Consider the following 24,655-nt stretch of genomic DNA (forward strand, 5'->3'; position numbering starts at 1 on the left):
TTGGGGAACTTTGTATTTGATCTGAAACAAATTTATTCGCATTTGGGAAATACAGCTAAGGAGTTGGAAGAGCAGGCTTCTGAGCAACGGAAAGAAACATACAAGAATGAAAATCTTAATTTTGAAACATTAAAACTGGATGTCTGTGATGTATCAGAAAGTGTGCAAAATACCACATCACTAGTTGAACAAGAAATTCCATCTAGCCAGGAATTTTCCAAAGGGCTTGTTATTGAGTTGGAAAAAAGCCATATTGGTGAAGAAACAATATCCTTGGAGAAAGAGGGCCCTTATCTTCAGGAGCATGCTTCCAGTATTTTAGAAACAGATGTTTCATTCAAGTCTAAGACCAAAGAAACTCATCATGAAACACTGCCCTTGGCCCAAACCTTAGTGCCTGAAATACCAGAAACTATAGTTGAAAGCTTCATATCAGATTTGAAAAAGGCTGCAAGTGAGGAAAAGCATCTAATTACATCTGAAAAAGAAGAGCACATCTTGCTGCCTGAATCAACTTCATCTGAAGAGTTAGATATGAAAATACAAAATTATGAGGATATCAGTCTCAGAGAATACAATAATAATCAAAATGAAGCAAATACACACCACAGAAAACTCTCTTTAAGTCAGTATTTCCCCTTTCTAATGATTGAAGAACACTTGGATCAAAATGGACAAACAGCAAAAAAATCAGATGATTTCAAAGAAGAAAAGTGTTATGCAGAAAACCAAATTGAAAAAGAAATGCCTTTACCCACTAATGAAACTTTTAATATTACACAAAGAGAAATGTGTCTTTCTGAAAATACATCTGAACTAAATGGGACACATACTACTGAAATAATGGAATCAGAGACCTCCTTAGCAAAATACTTACTTTCTGCTGGAAAGGAGAAGTCTCCTCAAACCAAAGACAATAAGACAGGACTTTCCCAAAGTGAGTCAATTACTTCAATGGAGGTCGAAGATGTGACCTTCAATACTGTCTATGAATTTTACAATCAGCAGCAAGAATCACTGAATCGTCCATTTTCTCCAGAATCAGATATGTCTATTGAATTAGGAAGCACAAGCAGTGAGGAAATCTCTGAATTAGATCAATTTTATACACCTCCATCATCAGTTGAACATTTTGAATCTCCTGCTTCACCTGAATTATACTTTGCTTCTCTGGATGCAACTGAAAAATATTCCACACCATTAGGAGGAGAGATGGCTGAAAGATATTCTACACCATCAGAAGGTATAGTAGCTGAAAGATACCCCAAACCTTCCAGAGGAGAAAGTACTGAGAGATATTCTACTCCTTTGGGAGGAGAAAGTGCTGAGAGATATTCTACTCCTTCAGGAGGAGAAAGTGTTGAGAGATATTCTACCCCTTCTGGAGATGAAAGTGCTGAGAGATATTCTACTCCTTCAGGAGGAGAAAATGCTGAGAGATACTCCACTCCTTCAGGAGAAGAAAGTGCTGAGAGATATTCTACTCCTTCAGGAGAAGAAACAATTGAAAGATATTCCACACCCTTAGGAGGACCAAAACCTAATTTAAGTATAGGGAAGTTTCCATCAAAAATAGTAAGGGAGGACAGCACACCAAATGAACTATATCACACACCTACTGGAGAAAAGAGTCCAACATATGATCTATGGCGTTCAGAATCATTTGGAACACCTAATGAAGCAGTTGAACCAAAAGAAAATGAAATGCCACCATCATTTATTTCACCTCTGACCAAAAGACGGATCTTTGAAAATACTACTTTAGGTTTCATTGTTGAAGTTGAAGGACTCCCAGTTCCAGGTGTGAAATGGTATCGAAATAAATCATTAATAGAACCAGATGAAAGAGTCAAAATAGAAAGGGTAGGCAATGTGTGTTCTCTGGAAATCTGTAACGTTAAAAAGACAGATGAGGGAGAATATATGTGCCATGCTGTGAATATCATAGGGGAAGCCAAAAGTTTTGCAAAAGTTGATATTTTGCCTCCAGACAGAAGAGTGGTGGCCCTCCCTCCTCCAGTAACACACCAACATGTTATGGAGTTTGATTTAGAAAAAAATTCATCAAGGACACCCTCTCCTCAGGAAATTGTCCTGGAGGTTGAATTAGGGGAGAATGATGTTAATGAATTTGAGAAGCAAGTGAAAATAGTCACAGTTCCAGAATTTACGTCTGATCACAAAAGCATCATTGTAAGCCTTGATGTTCTCCCTTTAAACTTAGTAGAATCAAACATGGCCTCTGTGGAAAATGAAAACAGAGATTTAAAGATTGATTTAGAAGTATTTGAAATGCCTCCACGTTTCACAAAGCCTATTTGTGATTATAGAATACCAGAGAACTCAGAAGCTATATTTGAATGTTCAGTAATAGGCATCCCAACTCCAGTGATTAGGTGGTATAAAGAATACACATATATTGAACCAGATAATGCCAAATATGTGGTTAGTGATGAGAAGGGTAATCATTCTCTTAAAATTCGGAGGGTTTGCCTTTTAGACAGTGCCACATATAGATGCAGAGCTGTGAATAATGTAGGTGAAGCTATTTGCAGGGGCTCTCTCACAATAGGAAATTCTGAAATTGTTGCAACAACATCAAGAAAAAGCACAGTAATTGTAAGTAGTTTCAAGGAGAAAGCAGTCCTGAAAAGCAAATACTCAGACATGTTTTTTGAGTTTCATGTGGTAGAAGGACCTCCTAAATTTATAAAAACTATTTCTGACTGTAGCTCACCTGTAGGTACAGCAGCTTACTTTCAATGTCTGGTTCGTGGTTCTCCCAAACCTACTGTTCACTGGTACAAAGATGGAAAATTGGTTCAAGGAGACAGGTTCAGTTCTGAGGAAAATGACACAGGTTTCCATAACCTATTTATTACAAGTTTAATACCAGCTGATGAAGGCGAGTACAGGTGTGTGGCCACAAACCAATTAGGAATGGCAGAGACTTGTGCCACTTTAACCTTAACTAAATTTTGTTGAGCAGCCCAGAAGCGCAAACCACAAGCCCACCATCTTTTAGCATCTATATAATTATTATAATTGTCTTAGATGGTCTCATATTTTCAACATCTATAGTCCTAATGATATCAGGTGTGTCTATTTGTCAAGTCCATTGGAAAGCAGCACTTTTAATATCTCTGTGATGTAAGCTCTGTATTAGAAATCCTATGTTTTATTGTAAATATTCTGCTTTTTAAGATGTTGAGCCATCTTCTGTGTACGTTAGTCTGTGAACAAATCTATTAAAAATCTTTTTGGTAATGTAGTTGTTTGTACTTCTAATTTACCTGTACTTTGAAAATCAAGTACAGCGAAATGTGGACCCCCACATCTAAATGTTGCATTCCTCCTTCATGATAATGTGTCATTGGAACACATTCTCTTTTAGTGAGTAAAAAACCTACCAAAAAACTATGTGTTCAAAGGAAAAGAGGTGAAATTGAGAACTCTATCAGATGAGTGAGCATAAAATTGGTAAAGAATTAGCATCAACTCTCTCTTCTCTCTATATGTGTTATTACCCATATTTGGAATTGTTCTTTTGAATTCCTGACCATTATTAACTCTGACTTGAAGTCATCATTCAGCAATGGGTAGCTAGTTTTGTCTCTCCACTTTTTAAAGACAACAAATTTTTTCACAATCTGGTTTTCAAAGAAATGTTTTCCAAAGATTCAAAGTTTTGTTCATCACAATTCAAAAGATTTATCTTAATTTAATTATCTATAATTGAACAGGATTATACCAGATTTTGCAGCTAAGATTCCTATCTATAAATATGTATTATTCCAATATATGGGTAATAACATATATTCCAGGCTATTAACAGTACAAGACAATGCTGAATTTTACTTTAAAAATAATATTAATGTATTATACTAAACCTTTATTATCGATAATGCTTCTTTAAAATGATTTGATTGTTTAAATTACTGTCTTTGAAATGATCATAATCTGAAGTCACTTGAACTTCTATCTAATAGTCTTAAGAACTGTAATTATTTTCTCATGTATACAATGATGAGAGGGTTGGACTAGATAATCTCTAAGGTACCTGCCAACTCTTACTTTGCTATGCAATACTAGAATAAGACAAAAATGAACTGAGAAATAGTTTTAGTTTTGTAGCAATGAGGAAATGAAATGGAATACAGTAATGGAAATATGAATCTGAATTAGACCTAAGCATGAGCTGTTACATTATTGCTATCTGATTATGTAACAGTAAGGCCTTTTTCATAATTATTTATTATGTGAATTATTTGAATAGTAATCTGAACAGTATTCAATAAATATACATAGCATGATAATTTAAATTTTAACTTCAAATAATATCTACATTCATTATCTCTTTTTTTTCTGTAGAGATCCTTTATTTCTTTTGCTTAATATTTTTTTACAATGGACTCTTATCACTAAAAAAATTCTCAGACTTTTTAAATTAAAAGCTATAAATAATAGAACTCATAATTGATAAAATAACCCAAACTAAGAGGATCAGTGTTTGACACTGACATTTCTTTTAATATCTCAAAATCAGCTTCTTAAAAAATGTATATTTTTTTCATAATTAATGAAATTCACAAAGTGCTCTAAAGTTTGATCAGCACTTTTATGTATATTCAGTGATTCCTTATTTATTAGATTTACAAAGCAATTTAATTGGGAAGTTGGATGTTTTCTGATATTTGTTGGTAAAAGTTCATTGTATCAAACCATCTTAAGCCCAACTATGAGCTTTAAAGAAAATAAAATCTTGTTTCACTATTATTGGCCATAAAAAGTTTGAATATGGAATTCATGTGCATTTAATTTGCCACTGTTTTTCATAGTTAACATGTCATTTTCTATTTTTCTAAATATTAAAAAGTGAAAAAAGAACAAATAAGATTCTCTGATTCAACATTGTGGTAAGTAGGAATAGTTTCATACTGTATATCCATGTTCATTCCCTGTACAAGTAATTTGGAAATGTAAAAGGAAAACCTTAGATAAGTCATATATTATAGATCAAAGATACCACTAAAATGTCATCACAAGTATGTTAAATTGAAAGGCAATTTTAGGACTCATTGATTAAAATAATCAACAAGTGGGTCTATTCCATATGCTGCCTATGACTTTGGCCAGTGTTCTATATTTAGTAAATACTAGAGTCTTGTCTTTTAAAGTAAATATACTTTTTGTACCTTGTGATATAACTAATATACTTCTGCAGAAGGGAAATCAAGTGTAAGACTGATCTATCTTGTATATGATTCAAGAGCAATTAACTATTAAAATAACAAAAGAATCAGTATAAGATTGCCATCTCTCTCAAAATAGATGAGGGCTCCATTCAAAAGGGAATGCAGAATAATTAATATTCTCGTTTGTTCTCTCAATCATGGTACAGTGATTATTTCTATTCACTATTTTGTATTTGTATTTCAAATATTGCTGTATAGGTTTTCCTCAACCAATAAAAGTTTCAAATATTAATGCTGGGATTTTTTCCTTTTTTTTGACTCTAACTTTTCTAATGAAAACATCTTCACTTACCAAGTGAAAAGCCTTGTTGGATTAATCTTGTAATGATCATAATGGTTTAAATGATACAGTCTCCTTTAGGGATGAACTGCAAGTGGGCATAATGGATCAAAAGCTATATTTTTCCTTCTTATCAGTCAAAATGTCATGTGAAAATATTTTCTCACACTATCACCTAAATATTATGAAGATCTTAAAAAAAAAAAAAAACACTGACTTCCTTAGCAATTCAAAATAAAAACATTTCCTGTGAACACTCAAAATTTTTAACAACTTTGGTTTGAAGGCATTTTTGTGTTAACATGTTTTGCTTTGAAAATAACTTTTGGGACTTCATAATAATATCAAATGAAATATGATGTTAAAAGTTTTTTTAAGTGACATAAGTGGTCATAGTTACCTAAATTTCAGCAGAAATTATAAGCAGGTTTCCAAGGCAGTTCAGTTTTATTTATGTGAATAAATAAAAGATAGTGTCCAACTAATGGACAAAAGTGAAACGTTCAATCAAAAAAAAAAAAATGATGTATTTGAATGTTTTGTCAATGTAGCTTTGGAATTTGAATCGGATTATCTCAGGCTTTATCTGTATATTTGAAATTTTACAGACATGGCTTCAGTGAACCAGAATTATCTTTTTAACAAGAGAAAACTATTTTCAAATTTATTGATATAGTCTTTTTGCATTTTGTCTAAACATTTAAAAATTAAAATGAAATTTGAGCTTATTAGTAATGAATCAATAATAGAAGTAGAGCATCTATCATTCTGTGTTGACAATGAAATTAAGAATATTTTCTTATTAGTATATGGTTATTTAAAATGTATTTGTCTCATCTGCATATAAAATTTATGGGGGGAAATTGAAATTGGATTACAGGACTAAGTTCTTTTTTTCCCATAGGGAGTAAGAACAATTCAATGGAAAGAGATCAAGTTTAGTGTCCAAGGACTTGACATTGAAACTTATCTCTGCCATTAAGTAGATTTATGACCTTGGATAAGGTCAATTAACCTTTCTAAGCCTCAGATTTCTCCTCTAGATTCTAAGGTCCCTTTGCTCTAGATGTATGATCAAATGATTTTTCTGTAGCTTTCTTTTATTTGGTTTTTCATAGTAGTGAAAATAAAAATGCCTAATAACTGAGTCAATTTCCTCTCAAAACCAGAAAAATAAAATTCTATTCTCTTATCATAGTTTATCACTCTTTTAAGATTTTAATCTGACTTCTACTTAAAATCTTAGAGAAAGAAAAAGAGCAGACCTATCTAAAATGGCAGTTTTCTTTCAACCCCAGTTACCCCAAAGGACAGGCAGTAGCAGGCCAGTGTGTTCTCAATATCCTGTCAAATTAATCTCAACTTCAAATATTAACTGCAAAGACCTTTCTTCTTTGCTTCAATAATTGCTATGCCATATATTAAATGAAGACTTCTATGGCTCCAAGTAGATTTAAAATTTTTTTCTATTATAAACATGGGAGAAATGCTGAATTAATATGACAAATAAAAATAACAATGATAGTTAATTTTAGTAGTTCTAGCTAATGTTGATTAGGAGAATTCTTCTTTATAAATATAACACATTTTATGCTATGTGCTTGGTAAAAAAAAAATTCTGTGGTAAAATAGAGAGTCTGGAGAATAAAGTGTATACTTTAACTGTGGCTCTGCCATTTTGAGAATTTAAATGATTGGGCTTCTATTTTAAGTACTTAAATATTTTAAATCTGTAAACTTCATAATTTCTCATTTATATATGCAATAGAAACATACAAAAATATATCTAAAATTTATGAACTTTTAAATATTAGAAAAGTCATATCAAAAACTATAATCCTAATAATGTCTGTCTTTCAGGATTTAATTTGATATTATTGAATAAAATGTAAAACAAACAAACAAAAAAACCCCTAAAATCTCAAAAATCACCTTATAAGAATTCTATTAATAATACAGAAAACACACACTATTATTTACCATACCTTTTAATCTTTTAACTTTGATTTTTCTAGATTTTTTTACATTTAAATTCATAATGAACCATCTTTGTTTTAATGATCATTTTCCCCCATACAGAATATTCTAGTACGGTTGTACCTACTGAGGAAGAAAGCCTCCAGACTTCCAACATTGACCTTCAGTTGTCTGATAGAGATAAAACACATGAACCAGAGTCTTCTATTTGTTCAAATAAATCTGATTTGCAAAAGGAGGGCAGTGCCCCAGAGTTTACCAAAAAAGTATCTGATGTTGAAATAAGTGTAGGGGATGTAACTAAACTTTCTGTAACAGCCATTGGCATGCCAAAACCTAAAATTCAGTGGTTTTTCAATGGAATACAGTTAGCAACTTCTACTGCCTACAAATTTGTATTTGATGGAAATGATTACAGTTTGATCATTATAGATACCACACTTGAGGATGAAGGAGATTATACTTGCATTGCCAGCAATGAATATGGAAAGGCAGTATGCAGTGCCCATTTAAAGGTAAAATCAAAAGGGAAGGGCAGCAAAGATGGTGCAGCAGAACCCATAGTGGAGAAAACTTTGGAACAGCTTGGAGATCCAGGTCCTCCTTGGTTCATAAAGAAGTTGAAACCAGTTCAGTGTGTTCAAGGTATCCCTGCTGTCTTTGAATACATGGTGCTTGGAGAACCAGCTCCTAAAATTCAGTGGTTCAAAGAAGACAAAGAACTTTCGACCAACATATATTTTACTATCATTCATAACTCGGATGGTTCAGGGACATTTATTGTAAATGATCCTCAAAGCCAAGACAGTGGTATGTATGTCTGTAAAGCCATAAATACTTGGGGGGAATCTATGTCTACTGCTGAACTTACTGTACTTCAAGAAGATGTTGATCTAGCTGGTTCAACTGTGATAGCAAAGTCAACAACAGGTAAAGACCTGGGCATTCCTGATGCAGATTTTCCCCCTAAGAATGACCAAGATATTTTAGCTTTAGGAAAGGAAACCGAGTCATTTGTGAAGGACATAATTTTGAAAGCTGCTTTAATCACTGATGAAAAGCAACAATTTTCACATGAGCCTGCCGTGAATATAAATGAAATAAACAATGATATAGCTTCAGTGAGTCAAGAAGACAAAGAATCTTTTAATTTGCAGATTGTACATGGGAAAATAGCACTATCCAAGGTTGATTCACTGTCAGATGAGCAAATACCCTGCCCCAAAAGCCCCGCTTTACTGAAATTCATTGACACAGAAGACCAAAATAGCCCCTCTTCTGAAAGTACCAGTGACCAGTCAATGTGCATTCCACCTATCAAAGAAGCCTTTCCTACACTGCAACAGCAAGCTGTCCAACCCAATAAAACCTTATCCAAAGAAGATGTTCTAACTTTTCAAAAGCCTCCATCAAAAGTTGTCTCATCATGCACTGACCAATTTGAAGAACAACTCAGAACTATGCTCACCAGCCCTGAATCTACAAATGAACCCCAGCCTTGCTTGTATTCCAGCAGTGTGACTGAAGAAATGCCTCTCCCCAAAGAAAATATTATCCCTGTAGTGGACCAAAAGAAGACACTGACTGTCCAAGATCAAGAGACAAAAGCTATTCTGCAGTTAGCCAGTATAAGTGAGAAGCAGAGTCTAGATGAAATAGAGAATTTCAAGAAAATTGAAACTGTGGTCTCTGAGGTGAGCCAGGAAGCAGAGTTTCTTTCAGAAAATGTGTACACCAAAGAACATGATATCCTTGTAGTGAGTACAGATGAACTAGAAACTGTAGTTCAAGATTTTGCAGCCAGAATTCAGGAAGGACAGTCTGTAAGGCTTCCTCTATCACTAGAGGAAAAGCAACTATTCAGAGAAGAGCATGCAGATGAGTGGCCAAGGTCAGAAACTCAAATTACTGAATATAAAAAGCAGCCTAAAGAAATACAGAGTGTACATGAGGTTCAGGGAAGTGACATTCTTTCTAAGGAAAAGCAGTTTGCCACTCTTGATGCAGGTCAATATAAACTTGATATAATGGTTCAGCTCCGAAGGACTCTGGAAGCTGCCATAGCGAGTGAACAGCCTAGCATCTTCTCTGAGTGGCTCAGAAACATTGATAAGGTTGAAGTCAAGACCATAGCACCCACTACAGAACCTCAACAAATAATGTGCACTTATGTCATAACAACAGCAAATTCTGTTACAGAAGAAATTACTGTTGTCATTGAAGGAATTGACCTGCAGAGGATTAACTTGAAAACAGAACTTAAAGATGCTTTATGGTCTGTTATCTATGAAGAAAGAAACATACTAGTAGCAGCTCAAACTCACTCCTTCTCAGTACCTAGAGCAGGCTTGCAGGAAGAAGCTGATTTTTCCTCAAATGCACAACAGGTTGAGATAATCACTGCACCAGAAGTAGGGCCTGACAACTTTGTTTCAATGGAAGAAGTCAATTCTTTCCTTGTGGAAAGTAAGGTCAAAGAAAGAGAGACCCCAGCAATCACTACAGAAGCGCCTACTGAAAAGCAAGATGATGAAATAAAATTGGCTGAGGAAAAGGCTTTCTCTGCTGATGATAGCAGGGGAAAAAACACGGTTACAATCCAAATGTCAGAAGAGAGCCCAGCTAAAATGAATTGTCCAGTTATGCAAATGAATTTGGAAGACACTGTTGCAGAAGAAGGTGATATTGTACACTTCACATTACAAATTACCAATTCTAAAAAGGTAAATTGGTATTTTGAGAGTAAGCTGATTTCTCCTGATGAAAAGTTCAAGTGTTTACAAGAAGAAGACACATACACACTAATAATCAACAAAGTGAACAAGGAGCTACACCAAGGAGAGTATAGCTGTGAGGCACTAAATGAAAGTGGAAAGACATCATCTTCTGCAAAACTCACAATAATAAAGAGAGGTTGGATTCTGAAGAAAAAATATCCATAACTAATATTCACTTGGTTGCAATGATTTAGAGCTATCACTGAGTGTCATCTTTTCTACCATTTTAGATAGGTTAAATAAGAGCCTCACAAACCTAATCATGGTTTTAAATTTTCTTCCTTTCTTCTTATTCAATGCTTTTTCAATGACTTGCTACCATTTTTGTTTCACCATTTGGTTTTGAAAACAAAAATGTATTTTATTGCTTTCTCTATTTTAAACATTCTAATGCCTCTTTTATCTTTTCTCTACCAAAAAAGAAAATTCTTAATCTTATGTAACAAGAAAGCAATCACTGCATATAAGGTATCAATTAGCAAATGCTCCAAAAGTTTCAACTGGGGCAGCTAGGTGGTGCAGTGGATAGAACACCAGCCTTGAATTCAGGAGGACCCGAGTTCAAATTTGGTCTCAGACACTTAACACTTCCTAGCTGTGTGACCCTGGGCAAGTCACTTAACCCCAGCCTCAGGGGGAAAAAAAAAAGTTTCAACCATATTCCTTAAAAACCATGATTGGCTGTCCATGTGTATATTCCAATCACATTTTCTTTCTTTTGTTTTTTGCTATATCCTCTTTTAAAATATAATTTTTCTTCACATTTTGCTTTTCAATGTTGCAGCATAATGTAGTGCATAGAATTCATAGCATGGTGTGCATGTTAGCTAGTATTATCACATCCTAGTAATTATTGGACTTTCCTGATTGCAAAATTCCCACTGAGTATGTCAAACACATTTCCCTCCCCCCATTGGATTTCGCTTACTATTTTTTTTCCTAGTCACCTTCTTGTATTGCTTGCAGTTTCAGGACATCACTACATTAACAGCCACAATAGAGAGAAACAAAACTCACATGACAAAATTTCATGGCAAAATTATGTTTCCATTTCTAGCTGCCCCTGTCATCAAGAGGAGAATTGAACCTTTGGAGGTAGCTCTCGGACATCTTGCTAAATTCACTTGTGAAATCGAAAGTGCACCCAACGTTCGCTTCCAGTGGTTTAAAGCTGGCCGAGAAATATATGAGAGTGAAAAATGCTCCATAAGATCTACAAATTACATGTCCAGCCTGGAAATCCTGAGAACTCAAGTCATTGATTGTGGAGAGTACAGCTGTAAAGCCTCTAATGAATATGGTAGCGTAAGCTGTACAGCAAACTTAACCGTAACAGGTAAATATAGTACATAAATGGGTGCATCAATCTATTTTTCATATTCTTGCCAATCTAATCAATGATGGAGAACAACAGTATTCAGTGTTATTTTAATAAGTTCATTGACTTAAAGCAATGCTCTGACACAAAGCACCTTTATATAAAGCTCTATAAATAACCATTTTTTTGTACAGGTCCAGAAAATAACTTCTATTAAGATTCAAGAACAAAAAATGAAGTTTGAAGAAGGCAACTGGTTACAGAAATTAATTGAAAATTTTCTATTTCAATTATATTTTTGCACCTAAAACCTTATATCCACATAGACTTCCTTGTAGACTATAATAAAGGGTAAAAAAAAAAAAGGTTTCAAATGAATTCTAAAATAGTATTCATTTTAAGAAGAGGTACCCTAGACAGAAGTTAAAATGTACAAAAATGACATTGAATTTTTTTTTATTTTGCCTTTTTAAAACGACCAGTTCTGTTTATTCAGTGAAATGGTGTCTGAATTCTTTACTTTGTACAATATTTTGAAGTAAGTTTGTCAACATCTGTCACTTATCTTTTAAAAAAATTATAAAGATTTCACTGCTTGGCTTGAAATAGCTAAGTTTCTATTAGTGTGAATAATGAATCTTCTTAAGTAGTTGCATTATTCAAATTAGAGCTGCATATTTCTTTTAGATTGAAACCAATTACCATATTTTACATCATTATAATTTCATATAATGTGAGCTTGAATATATGACACCACTACACAGGATTCATTATTAACACTAATTGGGACCTGTTTATACTATATTATATTTGGTAGAGCTTTGTTATACTAAACAATAATGGAAGTTCTGCTTTATGCAATGTTTAAGTGTAAAGTAAGAATAGTTTTTACATAAATCATGAAGGTGGATTATGGTCAATTGGAAAAAAATCCAAGAAATTTTATTGTCATTTCTCATGTTTTTTCTTTGAATATTTTAATAATCAGTACTATCACACAACTTTCTCCCTTCCCCCAATTTCTTTCTAGGTTTTCAACAATAAAATATAATGAAAGATGATTTTCCCCGCAACCCTCAATTTGCCCATTGCCCTAAAATGTGTCTAGGGGAGTTTATAAAGCCTTACAACCATTTGAATCCACTTGTTAGCAAAATTAAATTAATAGATATATCTTAACATTCTTCCAGAGGACATTGTGAAGACCATTACAGGATGCAGATTGGAAGCTGAAATTGGAAACTGAGATTTACCCAGAATCTAGATTGGATCTTGTTTGTAAAACAACCCTCCCTTCCCCCCCCCAAAAAAAAACAAACCCAAGAACAACTTGTCTGATTCTGTTCCTTGGGAGTAGGCCAATATACAAGACAAATGCAGAATGTTTCTCTCTGATGGATGAAGGATTTTAAGAATGAACCATGCCCTGCTAATCTTAATTTTCATCCAGATATCTCCAAGAAATGTATTTAGAGCTGCTCAGAACTCTCAGAAAATCAAATCTAGAATCTTTCTTTTGAGATTAGGATTCTTACTTTATTGGTTATTATAATGCAATCATTAAGGTCTCTTATTAGAATCAGTTCAACACAAAACATAGACTAAGGACATTTAAAACCTCCTGTAAGCTAAGCTAGCCTGATATGTTAGGATAAAAGACAGAGGGGAGTGATGGGATTGGCAGTGGTTATTCTGTGTTACAAGGGAAGAAATGAAAAAGAACTACCAATATTTCCATAGTCTTGCAATAACTCAGGAGACCATTTGGAAGTTCAATCACTTAGATGTTGGGTGGAAAGGACCATGGGGAAATAGGGATAAGGAAGGTGAGAACCTCCTTCTTGCATAATATCCTTGGCCTCCATGATCCATAATATTCCTTTCTCTTTAGAAAAGTAAGCTGCTGATTAAGCTCTGGTATTCTGGTGCTATTCTTTTTCTTTGCTGCATATCTTCTTTTAACGACATGAAATAAAAAATGAATTGTTATTAGATACTTCAGAACCATTTGCCATTAAAAATGAGATATCTTTGGGATTTGGGCTAATATTACTACATAAAGCAACATTTGTAGGCTATTGTAATCTGTACAGTTACATTAATTTTCTGCATAAAAAATGTTATCATTCCTTTTCTTTGGTGATATCTTTGGTCTTAGTGTTCTGATGTTCTCTTTTCAAGTAATGTCTATCTCACTACACAAATCATCTTTTTTTTTTTCTATCTTGGAATGTACAGAGATGAGGTCATGAATGAAAATTTAATATAATGATTTTTAAATTTTTATTTTGCAGAGGCATTTCCTCCAACCTTTCTAAGCAGACCTAAGTCAGTTACAACTTTTGTGGGGAAGGCAACAAAATTTATTTGTACAGTGTCAGGGACCCCTGTAATTGACACCATTTGGCAGAAAGATGGCATTGCCATATCACCTTCGCCTAAATGCAAGATTTCAGATGCAGACAACAAGCATATTTTAGAGCTTTCAAATCTTACTGCTCAAGACAGAGGAGTCTACTCTTGCAAGGCCTCTAACAAATTTGGGGCAGACATCTGCCAAGCAGAGCTGATCATAATTGATAAGCCACATTTCATTAAAGAGTTAGAATCTGTACAATCTGCTGTCAATAAGAAGGTGCATCTTGAATGCCAAGTGGATGAAGATCGAAAAGTGACAATAACGTGGAGTAAAGATGGACAAAAAATCCCTGCTGGAAAAGATTTTAAGATTTATTTTGAGGATAAAATAGCATCTCTTGAAATTCCTCTGGCCAAACTAAAGGATTCAGGGAATTATGTCTGCACAGCTTCTAATGAGGCTGGAAGCAGTTCCTCTTCTGCCACTGTTTCTATCAGAGGTAAGCTTTGGTTCCCCCATCTATGTCTTTGTCTATGTCTGCCATTGCCAGAAGTAGAATAGAAAATTTTAATGAACTAAGTGGTAGGGCATCTATAGATAGTTAACTCTGCTATTAAATATCTTCATTCTTGATAAATGCTTTGGGAAATCTTTTTCCTTTTAAGATGCATTTGGTTTTCTTATTTTGAGTCTGTTTATCATTTTTTAAATTTTTTCTTCCAAAAATTATCACTTTTAAGAATTTTCAACTATTTTGTGTGGATATATGTATATGCATATGTTTTCATGTGTCAAACCTCTTCATTTTAAAAAGTGTTCTTTATTTGATACCAGTTTTGTACTGGTGAACTTGGAAAAAAATCTAGTATTGACTGGTCATGGCTGGGTGAAGGCAACACAGCTTTGATCACATTCATGTCTTTTCTGTCTTTTTGTTCTATTTCTGTCTGCTTTTCCTTTGTGGATTTCATGTTTCAGGCTTTTTTTTTCTTTTTTTTTTTATAATCTTCATTTAGAACCACCATCTTTTGTGAAGAAGGTGGATCCATCTTATTTAATGCTGCCAGGTGAATCCGCACGTCTTCATTGCAAACTCAAAGGTTCTCCTGTGATCCAGGTCACCTGGTTTAAAAATAACAAAGAACTTAGTGAAAGTAACACAGTACGAATGTCTTTTGCCAACTCTGAGGCAGTACTTGATATCACTGATGTGAAAGTGGAAGACAGTGGGAGCTACTCATGTGAAGCAATCAATGATGTTGGCAGTGATAGCTGCAGTACTGAAATCATTATCAAAGGTTTGTCTTCCCAGTTACTGCCTATCATTATTCAGAGTATTGCATTTCTTTAGCCATTGCTTGTAACTAATTCTTTATTGGTGATTTAATGCTTTTGTAGAACCCCCTTCTTTCATCAAAACTCTTGAGCCGGCAGAGATAGTGAGAGGAAGCAATGCTCTTCTTCATTGTGAAATCTCAGGCACCGGACCCTTTGAAATTAGCTGGTTTAAAGACAAGAAGCAAATTCGAAGTAGTAAGAAATACAGGTTACTTTCTCAGAAGTCTCTTGTATCTCTGGAGATATTTTCATTTAATAGTGCAGATGTCGGCGAATACGAGTGTGTAGTAGCTAATGAGGTTGGGAAGTGCGGCTGCAGTGCGACATACATTCTAAAAGGTTAGTGATTGAAAACTAACATCTTTTAAAACCGTCAATAAAGTATCTGTGTTATTCAGATCAAAAATGTCTTATTCAGATCAAATGTTCTCTTTTAATACTCTTTTAAAACTACATTTTATCTTGGGTTTTGCCTCCATCTTGGGAACAAATTTAGACAGTGGCCCAAACCATAATATAAATCTTTATTCCTGATAACAAAGGGGGAACACATAGTAAGTCATTTGTCATCTACCCCTATGAAGGCCAAAGTACTTATATCTACTTTTCTCCTGTCATCCCTAAAATCCAATTGTAATTCTCTTTAAAGCATTCATCAGTTCTTCTGTGTAACTAGTGGTGTAGCATAACACAGTGTTTGGGCCAGATAAACCTAACCTAGATAAACCACCTATTTATATTGAAATGTACAGTAGCCAAATTTTTTATGTTTTTTTTTTCCTCTTTAAACTAGAACCACCAACTTTCGTAAAGAAAGTAGATGATTTTACTGCCCTAGCAGGACAAACAGTAACTTTGCAAGCAGCTGTAAGGGGTTCAGAGCCTATTTCAGTTACCTGGATGAAAGGACAAGAGATCATTAAAGAAGACGATAAAATCAAGATGAGTTTTTCCAATGGTGTTGCTCTTTTGCTAATCCCTGATGTTCAGATTAATTTTAGTGGCAAGTATACTTGCCTAGCTGAGAATGAAGCTGGAAGTCAAACATCTGTTGGGGAATTAACAGTTAAAGGTCAGTGTAGGAACATTGTTAACTTTGCTTTTTTTGTTTTCTACATTTAAAATAAAGCCTTAATGCTCTTTTCTAAACCACAATTATTTAATACCATATAGAACCAGCCAAGATTATTGAGAGAGCAGAACTGATTCAGGTGACTGCAGGAGATCCAGCAACTCTGGAGTACACTGTTTCGGGCACCCCAGAACTTAAGCCTAAATGGTATAAAGATGGAAAACCTATGGTTTCCAGTAAAAAATACAGATTCAGTTTTAAGAACAATGTCGCTCAGCTCAAGTTTTACTCTGCTGAACTACATGATAGTGGTCAATATACCTTTGAGATTTCAAATGAAGCTGGGAGCAGCTCCTGTGAGACAACTTTTACTGTATTAGGTTAGTATTTTTAACGACACTTTATATATCTTACTTTAAACACAATGAATAGAAAAAAAAAACAATTTAGCCACTTCACATCTTGATTTTTCTCTTTTGTTGTGCTACGGACAGATCGCGATATTGCTCCATTCTTTACCAAATCTTTACGCAACATAGACAGTGTTGTCAGTGGTGAGTGCCGCCTGGACTGCAAAATCGCTGGCTCCCTTCCAATGAGGGTATCCTGGTTTAAAGATGGCAAAGAGATCACTTCATCAGACAGATATAGAATAGCTTTTGTGGAAGGCACAGCCTCCTTGGAGATAAGCAGAGTAGACATGAGTGATGCAGGGAACTTCACTTGTCGGGCCACAAATTCTGTTGGAAGCAAAGACAGCAGTGGTGCTTTAATTGTCCAAGGTGGGAGGAAACATTTTTCTTTTACTTCTTACTACACAGTATTCAATAATTAAGCCTGTTTCACTTCTAGACCATACCTCATAATTCACTGAAATATTTTTTATAACTTTTCTTCAGAACCTCCCAGCTTTGTCATTAAACCTGGGTCAAGGGATTTATTACCTGGATCCACCATCTGTCTGAAGAGTACTTTTAAAGGATCAACTCCACTCACCATTAAATGGTTTAAAGGTGACAAGGAATTGGTTTCTGGTGGCAACTGCTATATTACTAAAGAATCTTTAGAGAGTTCCCTGGAACTATATACAGTAAAAACATCAGACTCTGGGAAATACACCTGTAAAGTCAGCAATGTGGCCGGAGCAGCAGAATGCAGTGCAAACTTGTTTGTTAAAGGTTTGCCTTATTTTCTTGACCTCTTTGGGCTGCTATTTTGCAGTGTCTTTACTTCTTTCTCATCTTAATAACTTTCTCCATTCCACAGAACCCGCTACCTTTGTGGAAAAGCTAGAATCCTCACAACTTTTAAAAACGGGAGACTCAACTCAATTAGCCTGCAAAGTCACAGGGACCCCTCCTATTAAAATAACCTGGTTTGTCAATGATAGAGAAATTAAGGAGAGCAGCAAACACAAGATGTCATTTGTGGACTCTGCTGCTATGCTCAGACTTACAGATATCGCCATTGAAGACAGTGGAGAATACATGTGTGAGGCTCAAAATGAAGCAGGAAGTGATCACTGCAGTAGTATTATCATAGTGAAAGGTGTGTGTGTATTTATTTTGCCTCAGGCGTTGCCAACATTTTGGCCTGAAGCAAACATCCCAGAGCCTTGTTAACCAAAAAAAAAAAATTTTTTCTTTTGTACTATAGAGTCACCTTACTTTAGCAAGAAGTTCCAACCAATGGAAGTTTTGAGAGAGTATGACGTGATGCTGTTGGCTGAGGTAGCAGGCACTCCTCCCTTTGAGATTACTTGGTTCAAAGACAACACAACTCTTCGAAGTGGTAGAAAGTATAAAACATTCATTCAGGATCACTTGGTTAGCCTTCAGGTTCTCAAGTTTGATGCCCCTGATGTTGGTGAATACCAATGTCGGGTAACTAATGAGGTGGGCAGCAGCACTTGCAGTGCTAAGGTCTCTTTAAAAGGTTAGTGTCACCTAGAATTTTGGCATGCTTTATTTGGGTACACAGTCTACATTTGTGCCAGCTCTGTGATTGGACTGGTTCTCATGAAGAATTTATTTTTTCTAATAGAACCTCCAGTTTTTACCAAGAAGATTGAGAGCACGAGTTCCCTGCAGGGTGGTACTGCAGCATTCCAGGGCACCCTTAAAGGCTCATTGCCAATCACTGTGACTTGGTTAAAAGACAATGATGAGATCACTGAAGATGACAACATAAGAATGACATTTGAGAATAATGTAGCCAGTCTGTATATCAGTGGAATTGAAGTAAAGCATGATGGGAAATATTTCTGTGAAGCCAAAAATGATGCAGGCATTCAAAGATGCTCTGCCTTACTCTCAGTAAAAGGTTCGTTTAGCACAGTTCTCCCAAATGGTTGGAAAGTTATTGACCTGAAAGCCTCTCTCCATTAAACATTCATAAATCCATGTCTTATCCTTGTGTTTGCTACAGAACCAGCAACGATCACAGATGAGGCTGTGTCTATAGATGTTACCCAAGGTGACCCAGCAACCTTACAGGTTAAATTTTCAGGAACTAAAGAGATAACAGCCAAATGGTTCAAAGATGGAAAAGAATTGGCTCTGGGCCCCAAATATAAGATCAGTGTTACTGACACAGTCTCCATCCTGAAGATCATATCTACAGAAAAGCAAGATAGTGGAGAATATACCTTTGAGGTTCAAAATGATGTTGGGAGAAGTAGCTGCAAAGCTAGCATAAATGTCTTAGGTTTGTATTCCTTTTGGTAGTGGTAGAAAATATATTGGTATTTACCCACTATTTTATCTTTCACAACTCCAAAAGACATCTGTCCTAACTCTTCTTTTTTTTTTGCTTTTTGTTGGGCAGATCTAATCATACCTCCCTCGTTCACCAAAAAGCTAAAGAAAATGGATAGCATTAAAGGTTCTTTCGTTGACTTAGAATGTATAGTAGCTGGGTCCCACCCTATAAGCATCCAGTGGTTCAAAGATGACCAAGAGATACTTGCTAGTGAAAAATACAAATTCTCTTTCCATGACAACACGGCATTTTTGGAAATCAGCCAGCTGGAAGGCGCAGACAGTGGCACATATACTTGTGCTGCCACAAATAAAGCAGGCCATAACCAGTGCGCTGGATATCTGACAGTCAAAGGTTTGAAATTTTTATTTTTCATTTAATGAGAAAGACATATATTGTCTCATTTCTTAAGTATCAAATTCACTTCTCATTCTAAAACAAATCTTCCTATTCCTCTCCTTCCCCACTCCTTTTTTTTTTTACACCTCCTTAGAGCCCCCTTACTTTGTGGAAAAGCCACAGTCCCAAGATGTGGCCCCCAGTTCTCGAGTTCAGATGAAGGCTCTTGTAGGTGGAACAACACCCTTGACTATAAAGTGGTTTAAAGATAATAAAGAATTACATTCAGGACCATCTCGTTCTGTCTGGAAAGATGACACTTCAACTATCCTAGAATTCTTTTCAGTCAAAAGTGGGGATTCTGGAACCTACATTTGCCAGCTAAGCAATGATGTTGGCACAGCCACTTGCAAAACGACTCTTTTTGTAAAAGGTCTGGATCTTTATGTCTCTTTTCTTCTTTTGGGTTTTTTTTCTTTGTTTTTTGTTTTGTTAGGATCAGGGGTTTGGAGTGCGGTGGGACTGTGGTGGTAATGGTGCCAGCGGGATTATTCCTTCTTGGTGGTGGTAGTGAGGAATGATTTAATTTAAAAAAAAAAAACAACTCTTGCTGATTTTTAATTTCTAGAATGTAAAAATTTTCACCTTTTGTTCATATGTAGAACTTCCTCAGTTTATTAAGAAGCCCAGTCCTGTGTTAGTATTGAGGAAAGGACAGTCAACAACTTTCGAATGCCAAATAACAGGCACCCCGGAGATTAAAGTCTCCTGGTACTTGGATGGCAATGAAATCACAGCTGTGGACAAGTACGGCATCTCCTTCACTGAGGGCTTAGCCACTTTTCAGATTTCGGGGGCTAGGATAGAAGATAGCGGAACCTACGTCTGTGAAGCGCGGAATGATGCTGGCACTTCGAGCTGTAGCATTGAGTTGAAAGTGAAAGGTTCGTGATTAGAATTTCTTGCCTGTTTTGGCTTTGTCACGCTCTGAGTTTTAGTCTTTCCTCTGAGTAAGCTAGATTGTCTTTCTTTTGAATTTTTAGAACCTCCCACATTTGTAAGGGAGCTGAAGCCCGTGGAAGTAGTCAAAGATAGAGACGTAGAGCTTGAGTGTGAAGTGACAGGTACAGCTCCATTTGAAGTTACCTGGCTCAAGAATAACAAGGAAATCCGAAGCAGCAAAAAATATACACTGACTGACCGTGTGTCGGTATTTAATCTCCATATAACCAAGTGTGACCCTTCAGATATTGGTGAATACCAGTGCATTGTATCCAATGAAGGTGGAAGCTGCTCTTCCAGTACCCGAGTCAATCTGAAAGGTCAGTGACAGAAAACAGGAGGCAGGATATCAAATCTTCCATGCTATAAAACATTTTAATGACTATTTAAGCCTACGAACTCCAATAATTTTTCTTCTTCCCCTACTTTCTTATTTAACAACAGAACCACCTTCCTTCACTAAGAAGATAGAAAATTCGATGACAGTTTTGAAAAGTTCAGCCCTTTTTCAGGGCACAGTGGCAGGCTCTCCCCCCATCTCTGTGGTATGGCTAAAAGATGATCAGATTATTGATGAAGATGATAATACAAATATTTCATTCGTGAACAATGTGGCTACCCTTCAAATAAGGATGGTGGATAATGGTCACAGTGGCAGATACACCTGCCAAGCAAAGAATGAGTCAGGAGTTGAAAAGTGTTATGCTTTCCTTTTAGTACAAGGTTTGTGAGCCATTCTCTTTAAATATCTTTCTTTAGAGCCACATCTTTTAATAGGGTCACATCTGTGTTGGGAAAAATAATTTTTAATCATGCTTTCATTTTACCACAGAACCAGCACAAATAATAGAGAAGGCTAAATCAGTTGATGTAACTGAAAAAGACCCAGTGACTCTGGAATGCGTTGTGGCTGGAACTCCTGAATTGCGGGTGAAATGGCTCAAAGATGGTAGACCCATCGTGCCCAGTAGATACTTTGCAATGAGTTTTGAAAACAATATTGCCAGTTTCAGGATTCAGTCAGTAATGAAGCAGGACAGTGGTCAATATACTTTCAAGGTTGAAAATGACTTTGGAAGTAGTAGCTGTGATGCCTACTTGAGAGTTCTAGGTTTGTATTCTTATTTAAAGTTGCTCATTTGATTTCTGTAAAGCCCTTTACAAAAGAAAAGTGCTATGTTAATGGGTACTTTTTTTTTTTTTTTTTTTTTTTTTTTGGAATTTCTCTTGGGCAGATGAAACAATTCCTCCATCATTCACCAAAAAACTAACCAAAATGGATAAAGTACTGGGTTCTTCTATTCAAATGGAGTGTAAAGTTTCAGGCTCACTCCCAATTAATGCTCAATGGTATAAGGATGGAAAAGAAATATCTTCCAGTGCTAAATACAGACTTGTGTGCCACGAGAATACTGTCTCATTGGAAGTTAATAATCTTGAATTAGAAGATACTGCAAATTACACATGCAAGGTTGCAAATGTTGCAGGAGATGCTGCATGTAGTGGAATCTTAACTGTGAAAGGTTTGCCAACTCTTCTTGATTCTTATTTATGAATAATTTATATATAGATCACTCTTATTCTTTTGTCTTTGAAACTACAAATCATTCTTAAAAGTTGTTTCTTTGTCTTTTTCACTTTAAGAAAATTTTAATTTTTTAACATTTCTTTTTTACATTAACTTCTTAATTAAAATTGTGAAAATACACAAAATTTTAATGTAACATTTCTTTTTTACATTATCTTCTTAATTAAAATTGTAAAAATACACTAGGAGGAGTTTAATTCAACTTTTTTTTCTTAAAAACTATAGAGCCACCAAGCTTCCTAGTGAAACCTGAAAGACAACAAGCTGTTCCAGATTCAACAGTGGAATTTAAGGCAGTCCTAAGAGGAACACCACCATTTAAAATAAAGTGGTTCAAAGATGAGGTTGAACTTGCATCTGGACCTAAATGCTTTATTGGGCTGGAAGGGTCAACAGGTTTCTTAAATCTCTACTCTGTGGATGCCTCAAAGACTGGACATTACACTTGCCAAGTTACCAACGATGTTGGTAGCGATTCTTGTACCACAATGTTGATTGTAACAGGTGTGCAAACCTGATTGCTTTATGTTTCGTCTCTGTTGTGTCTCTTGTTGTTCTATACCCAGCTGTTCACTATCTTTCTAATTACTATTTTCAATGAGCACCCAAATTTTGAGATAGTCTGAACATTAATTTTTAAATTAGCATTACTCCTTCTAATCTCTTCCCACTGTATTGTTTAATCAAAGGCATGTGATTTTCCTCTTTCTTCCTTTGCATTCATTTTAACCTTTTTTTTTTTCTTGGTCTCATAGAACCACCAAAGTTTGTTAAGAAATTAGAAGCAACCAGAATAGTGAAAGCAGGGGATTCAACACGACTTGAGTGCAAACTGAGTGGATCTCCTGAAATAAGAGTCAGATGGTTCAGAAATGACCATGAACTGTCAGCCAGTGAAAAATACACAATGTCATTCATTGAGTCAGTGGCTGTGTTACAGATGAACAACCTTGGCACTGAGGACAGTGGTGATTTCATATGCGAAGCTCACAATCCTGCTGGTAGCACAAGCTGTAGCACAAAGGTCATAGTAAAAGGTTAGCAGTCTCCTTTCTTAGATTCTTTATTAAATGAAATGCCATATCTTGCTTTCAATGGGTAAAGTGACTCTTTTTTTCTTGTTGCCAAGTTTCATTTCCATGATTTTTTTCAAGAGATAGAGGTTGATCTTTGAACTCATTGAGTCCATCACAAATGTTTTGTACATATGTTCCTTGAACCTATTTTGAAGTCATATTTTTCGGGATTATGTTTTTCTGGCTTATTTTAAAATAATCTTTCAGGAGTTGTTACTATTATTATTTAATCTCTGTCCATATAGTGAACAGTTTTTCAATTAGTCTGGAATAATTTTATTATCCAATTCAGCCCTTTTTGTCATTAATCTTGCACTTACTCTAATTTGATTTCTAAAGATGTGCAAAATGATAAATTTGCCATTTTGTTTTTTGGGTTTTTTTAATAGCTTTTTATTTTCAAAATATATGCAGATAGTTTTCAACATTCACCCTTGCAAAACCTTATGCTCTAAAATTTTATCCCTCCCTTACTCTATCCCCTCCCCTAGACAGCAAATAATCCAATATATATTAAATATGTGCAATTCTTCTATACATATTAGCATAATATTTGCCATTTTGACAAGAAGTAGTGTTTGTCTTTCAGAAAAGATATAAGGATGTCATGTCAGCACCATCATCACTACCATTAGTGATAAAAGTGATAAAAGAATTATTAAGTACTATTTCTTAAAATAAGATTTTTTGTTCAACAAGCAGGGGCTCCTGAAAAATCCACAAAACAATTTTCATCTACTTTCTTATTTTAACAATATTAACTGTTCAGATGAATAGAGTAGTGGGTAGAGAGCTAAATTTAAAACCAAGAACATCTGACTTCAGTTCCTAACTCCGAGATAAACTGTCAGTATAAAGAGGACAATTCACTTAATCTGTTGGTGTTCTAACTTAAGGTGTAAAAAGTGTGGCCTGCTGACCACATATGGCCCACACTACTCCAAAATGCAGCCAAAATCAAATTAAAATCTAATTATTAAATATTTAAATATAATAAAATATAAATGATATTATGACATAGCTTTCTAAATCAAGATGAAACCTGCAAGAATCCTTAACTATGGTTTAGAGGCCCTCACTTATGTTTGGTTCGACCTCACTGCTCTAAGCAGCTTTCAAAGCTATATATACATTTCAGAAAAGGGACTAATCTGAATTGATTATTAGTGAAAGTGCAAGTGTAATCCATACTAATTCAGTTCATTTTTAGTATTAGCAATAGCAGTTACAGAGATAGTTTTGCTGACAGTATTTTTAAAGCTATATGTAGTATATTAAATAGTAATATTGCTATTCTCTTTTTATACAATTAGAAATTTGAGGTCAGAGACACAGTACTATCTCTGTCACAGTAATTTACCTTCAGCATAGAACTCAGTATTCCATGCTTCTTCTACCACTATCAGCAAACATAATTTCTTCCTTTAATTTCTTTCACCATTTCTGCATTCATTTTGTTTTTGTTTTTGTTATTTTTCAAATCTTGACAAAAATTAGCACAGTAAAGCTCACAG

The 24,655-nt window shown here is 35.0% G+C and overlaps 1 protein-coding gene across 1 annotated transcript in view; it reads left to right on the top strand.

Moving 5' to 3' along the window:
* The window catches only part of TTN (titin), a 322,669-nt gene that overhangs the window by 76,356 nt on the left and 221,658 nt on the right, over positions 1-24,655 (top strand). Inside the window, 22 exon segments of the mRNA XM_074302990.1 lie at positions 7,615-10,425; positions 11,347-11,625; positions 13,902-14,465; positions 14,983-15,264; positions 15,365-15,643; positions 16,098-16,376; positions 16,478-16,756; positions 16,871-17,158; positions 17,276-17,554; positions 17,643-17,924; positions 18,033-18,311; positions 18,420-18,698; positions 18,804-19,082; positions 19,203-19,490; positions 19,630-19,908; positions 20,138-20,419; positions 20,519-20,797; positions 20,922-21,200; positions 21,310-21,588; positions 21,713-22,000; positions 22,291-22,569; positions 22,821-23,102. Of these exon segments, the coding sequence (XP_074159091.1) occupies positions 7,615-10,425; positions 11,347-11,625; positions 13,902-14,465; positions 14,983-15,264; positions 15,365-15,643; positions 16,098-16,376; positions 16,478-16,756; positions 16,871-17,158; positions 17,276-17,554; positions 17,643-17,924; positions 18,033-18,311; positions 18,420-18,698; positions 18,804-19,082; positions 19,203-19,490; positions 19,630-19,908; positions 20,138-20,419; positions 20,519-20,797; positions 20,922-21,200; positions 21,310-21,588; positions 21,713-22,000; positions 22,291-22,569; positions 22,821-23,102 (8,994 nt within the window).

The sequence above is a fragment of the Sminthopsis crassicaudata genome, chromosome 3, assembly GCF_048593235.1.
Source record: "Sminthopsis crassicaudata isolate SCR6 chromosome 3, ASM4859323v1, whole genome shotgun sequence".
In the NCBI taxonomy this organism is placed as follows: Eukaryota; Metazoa; Chordata; class Mammalia; order Dasyuromorphia; family Dasyuridae; genus Sminthopsis; species Sminthopsis crassicaudata.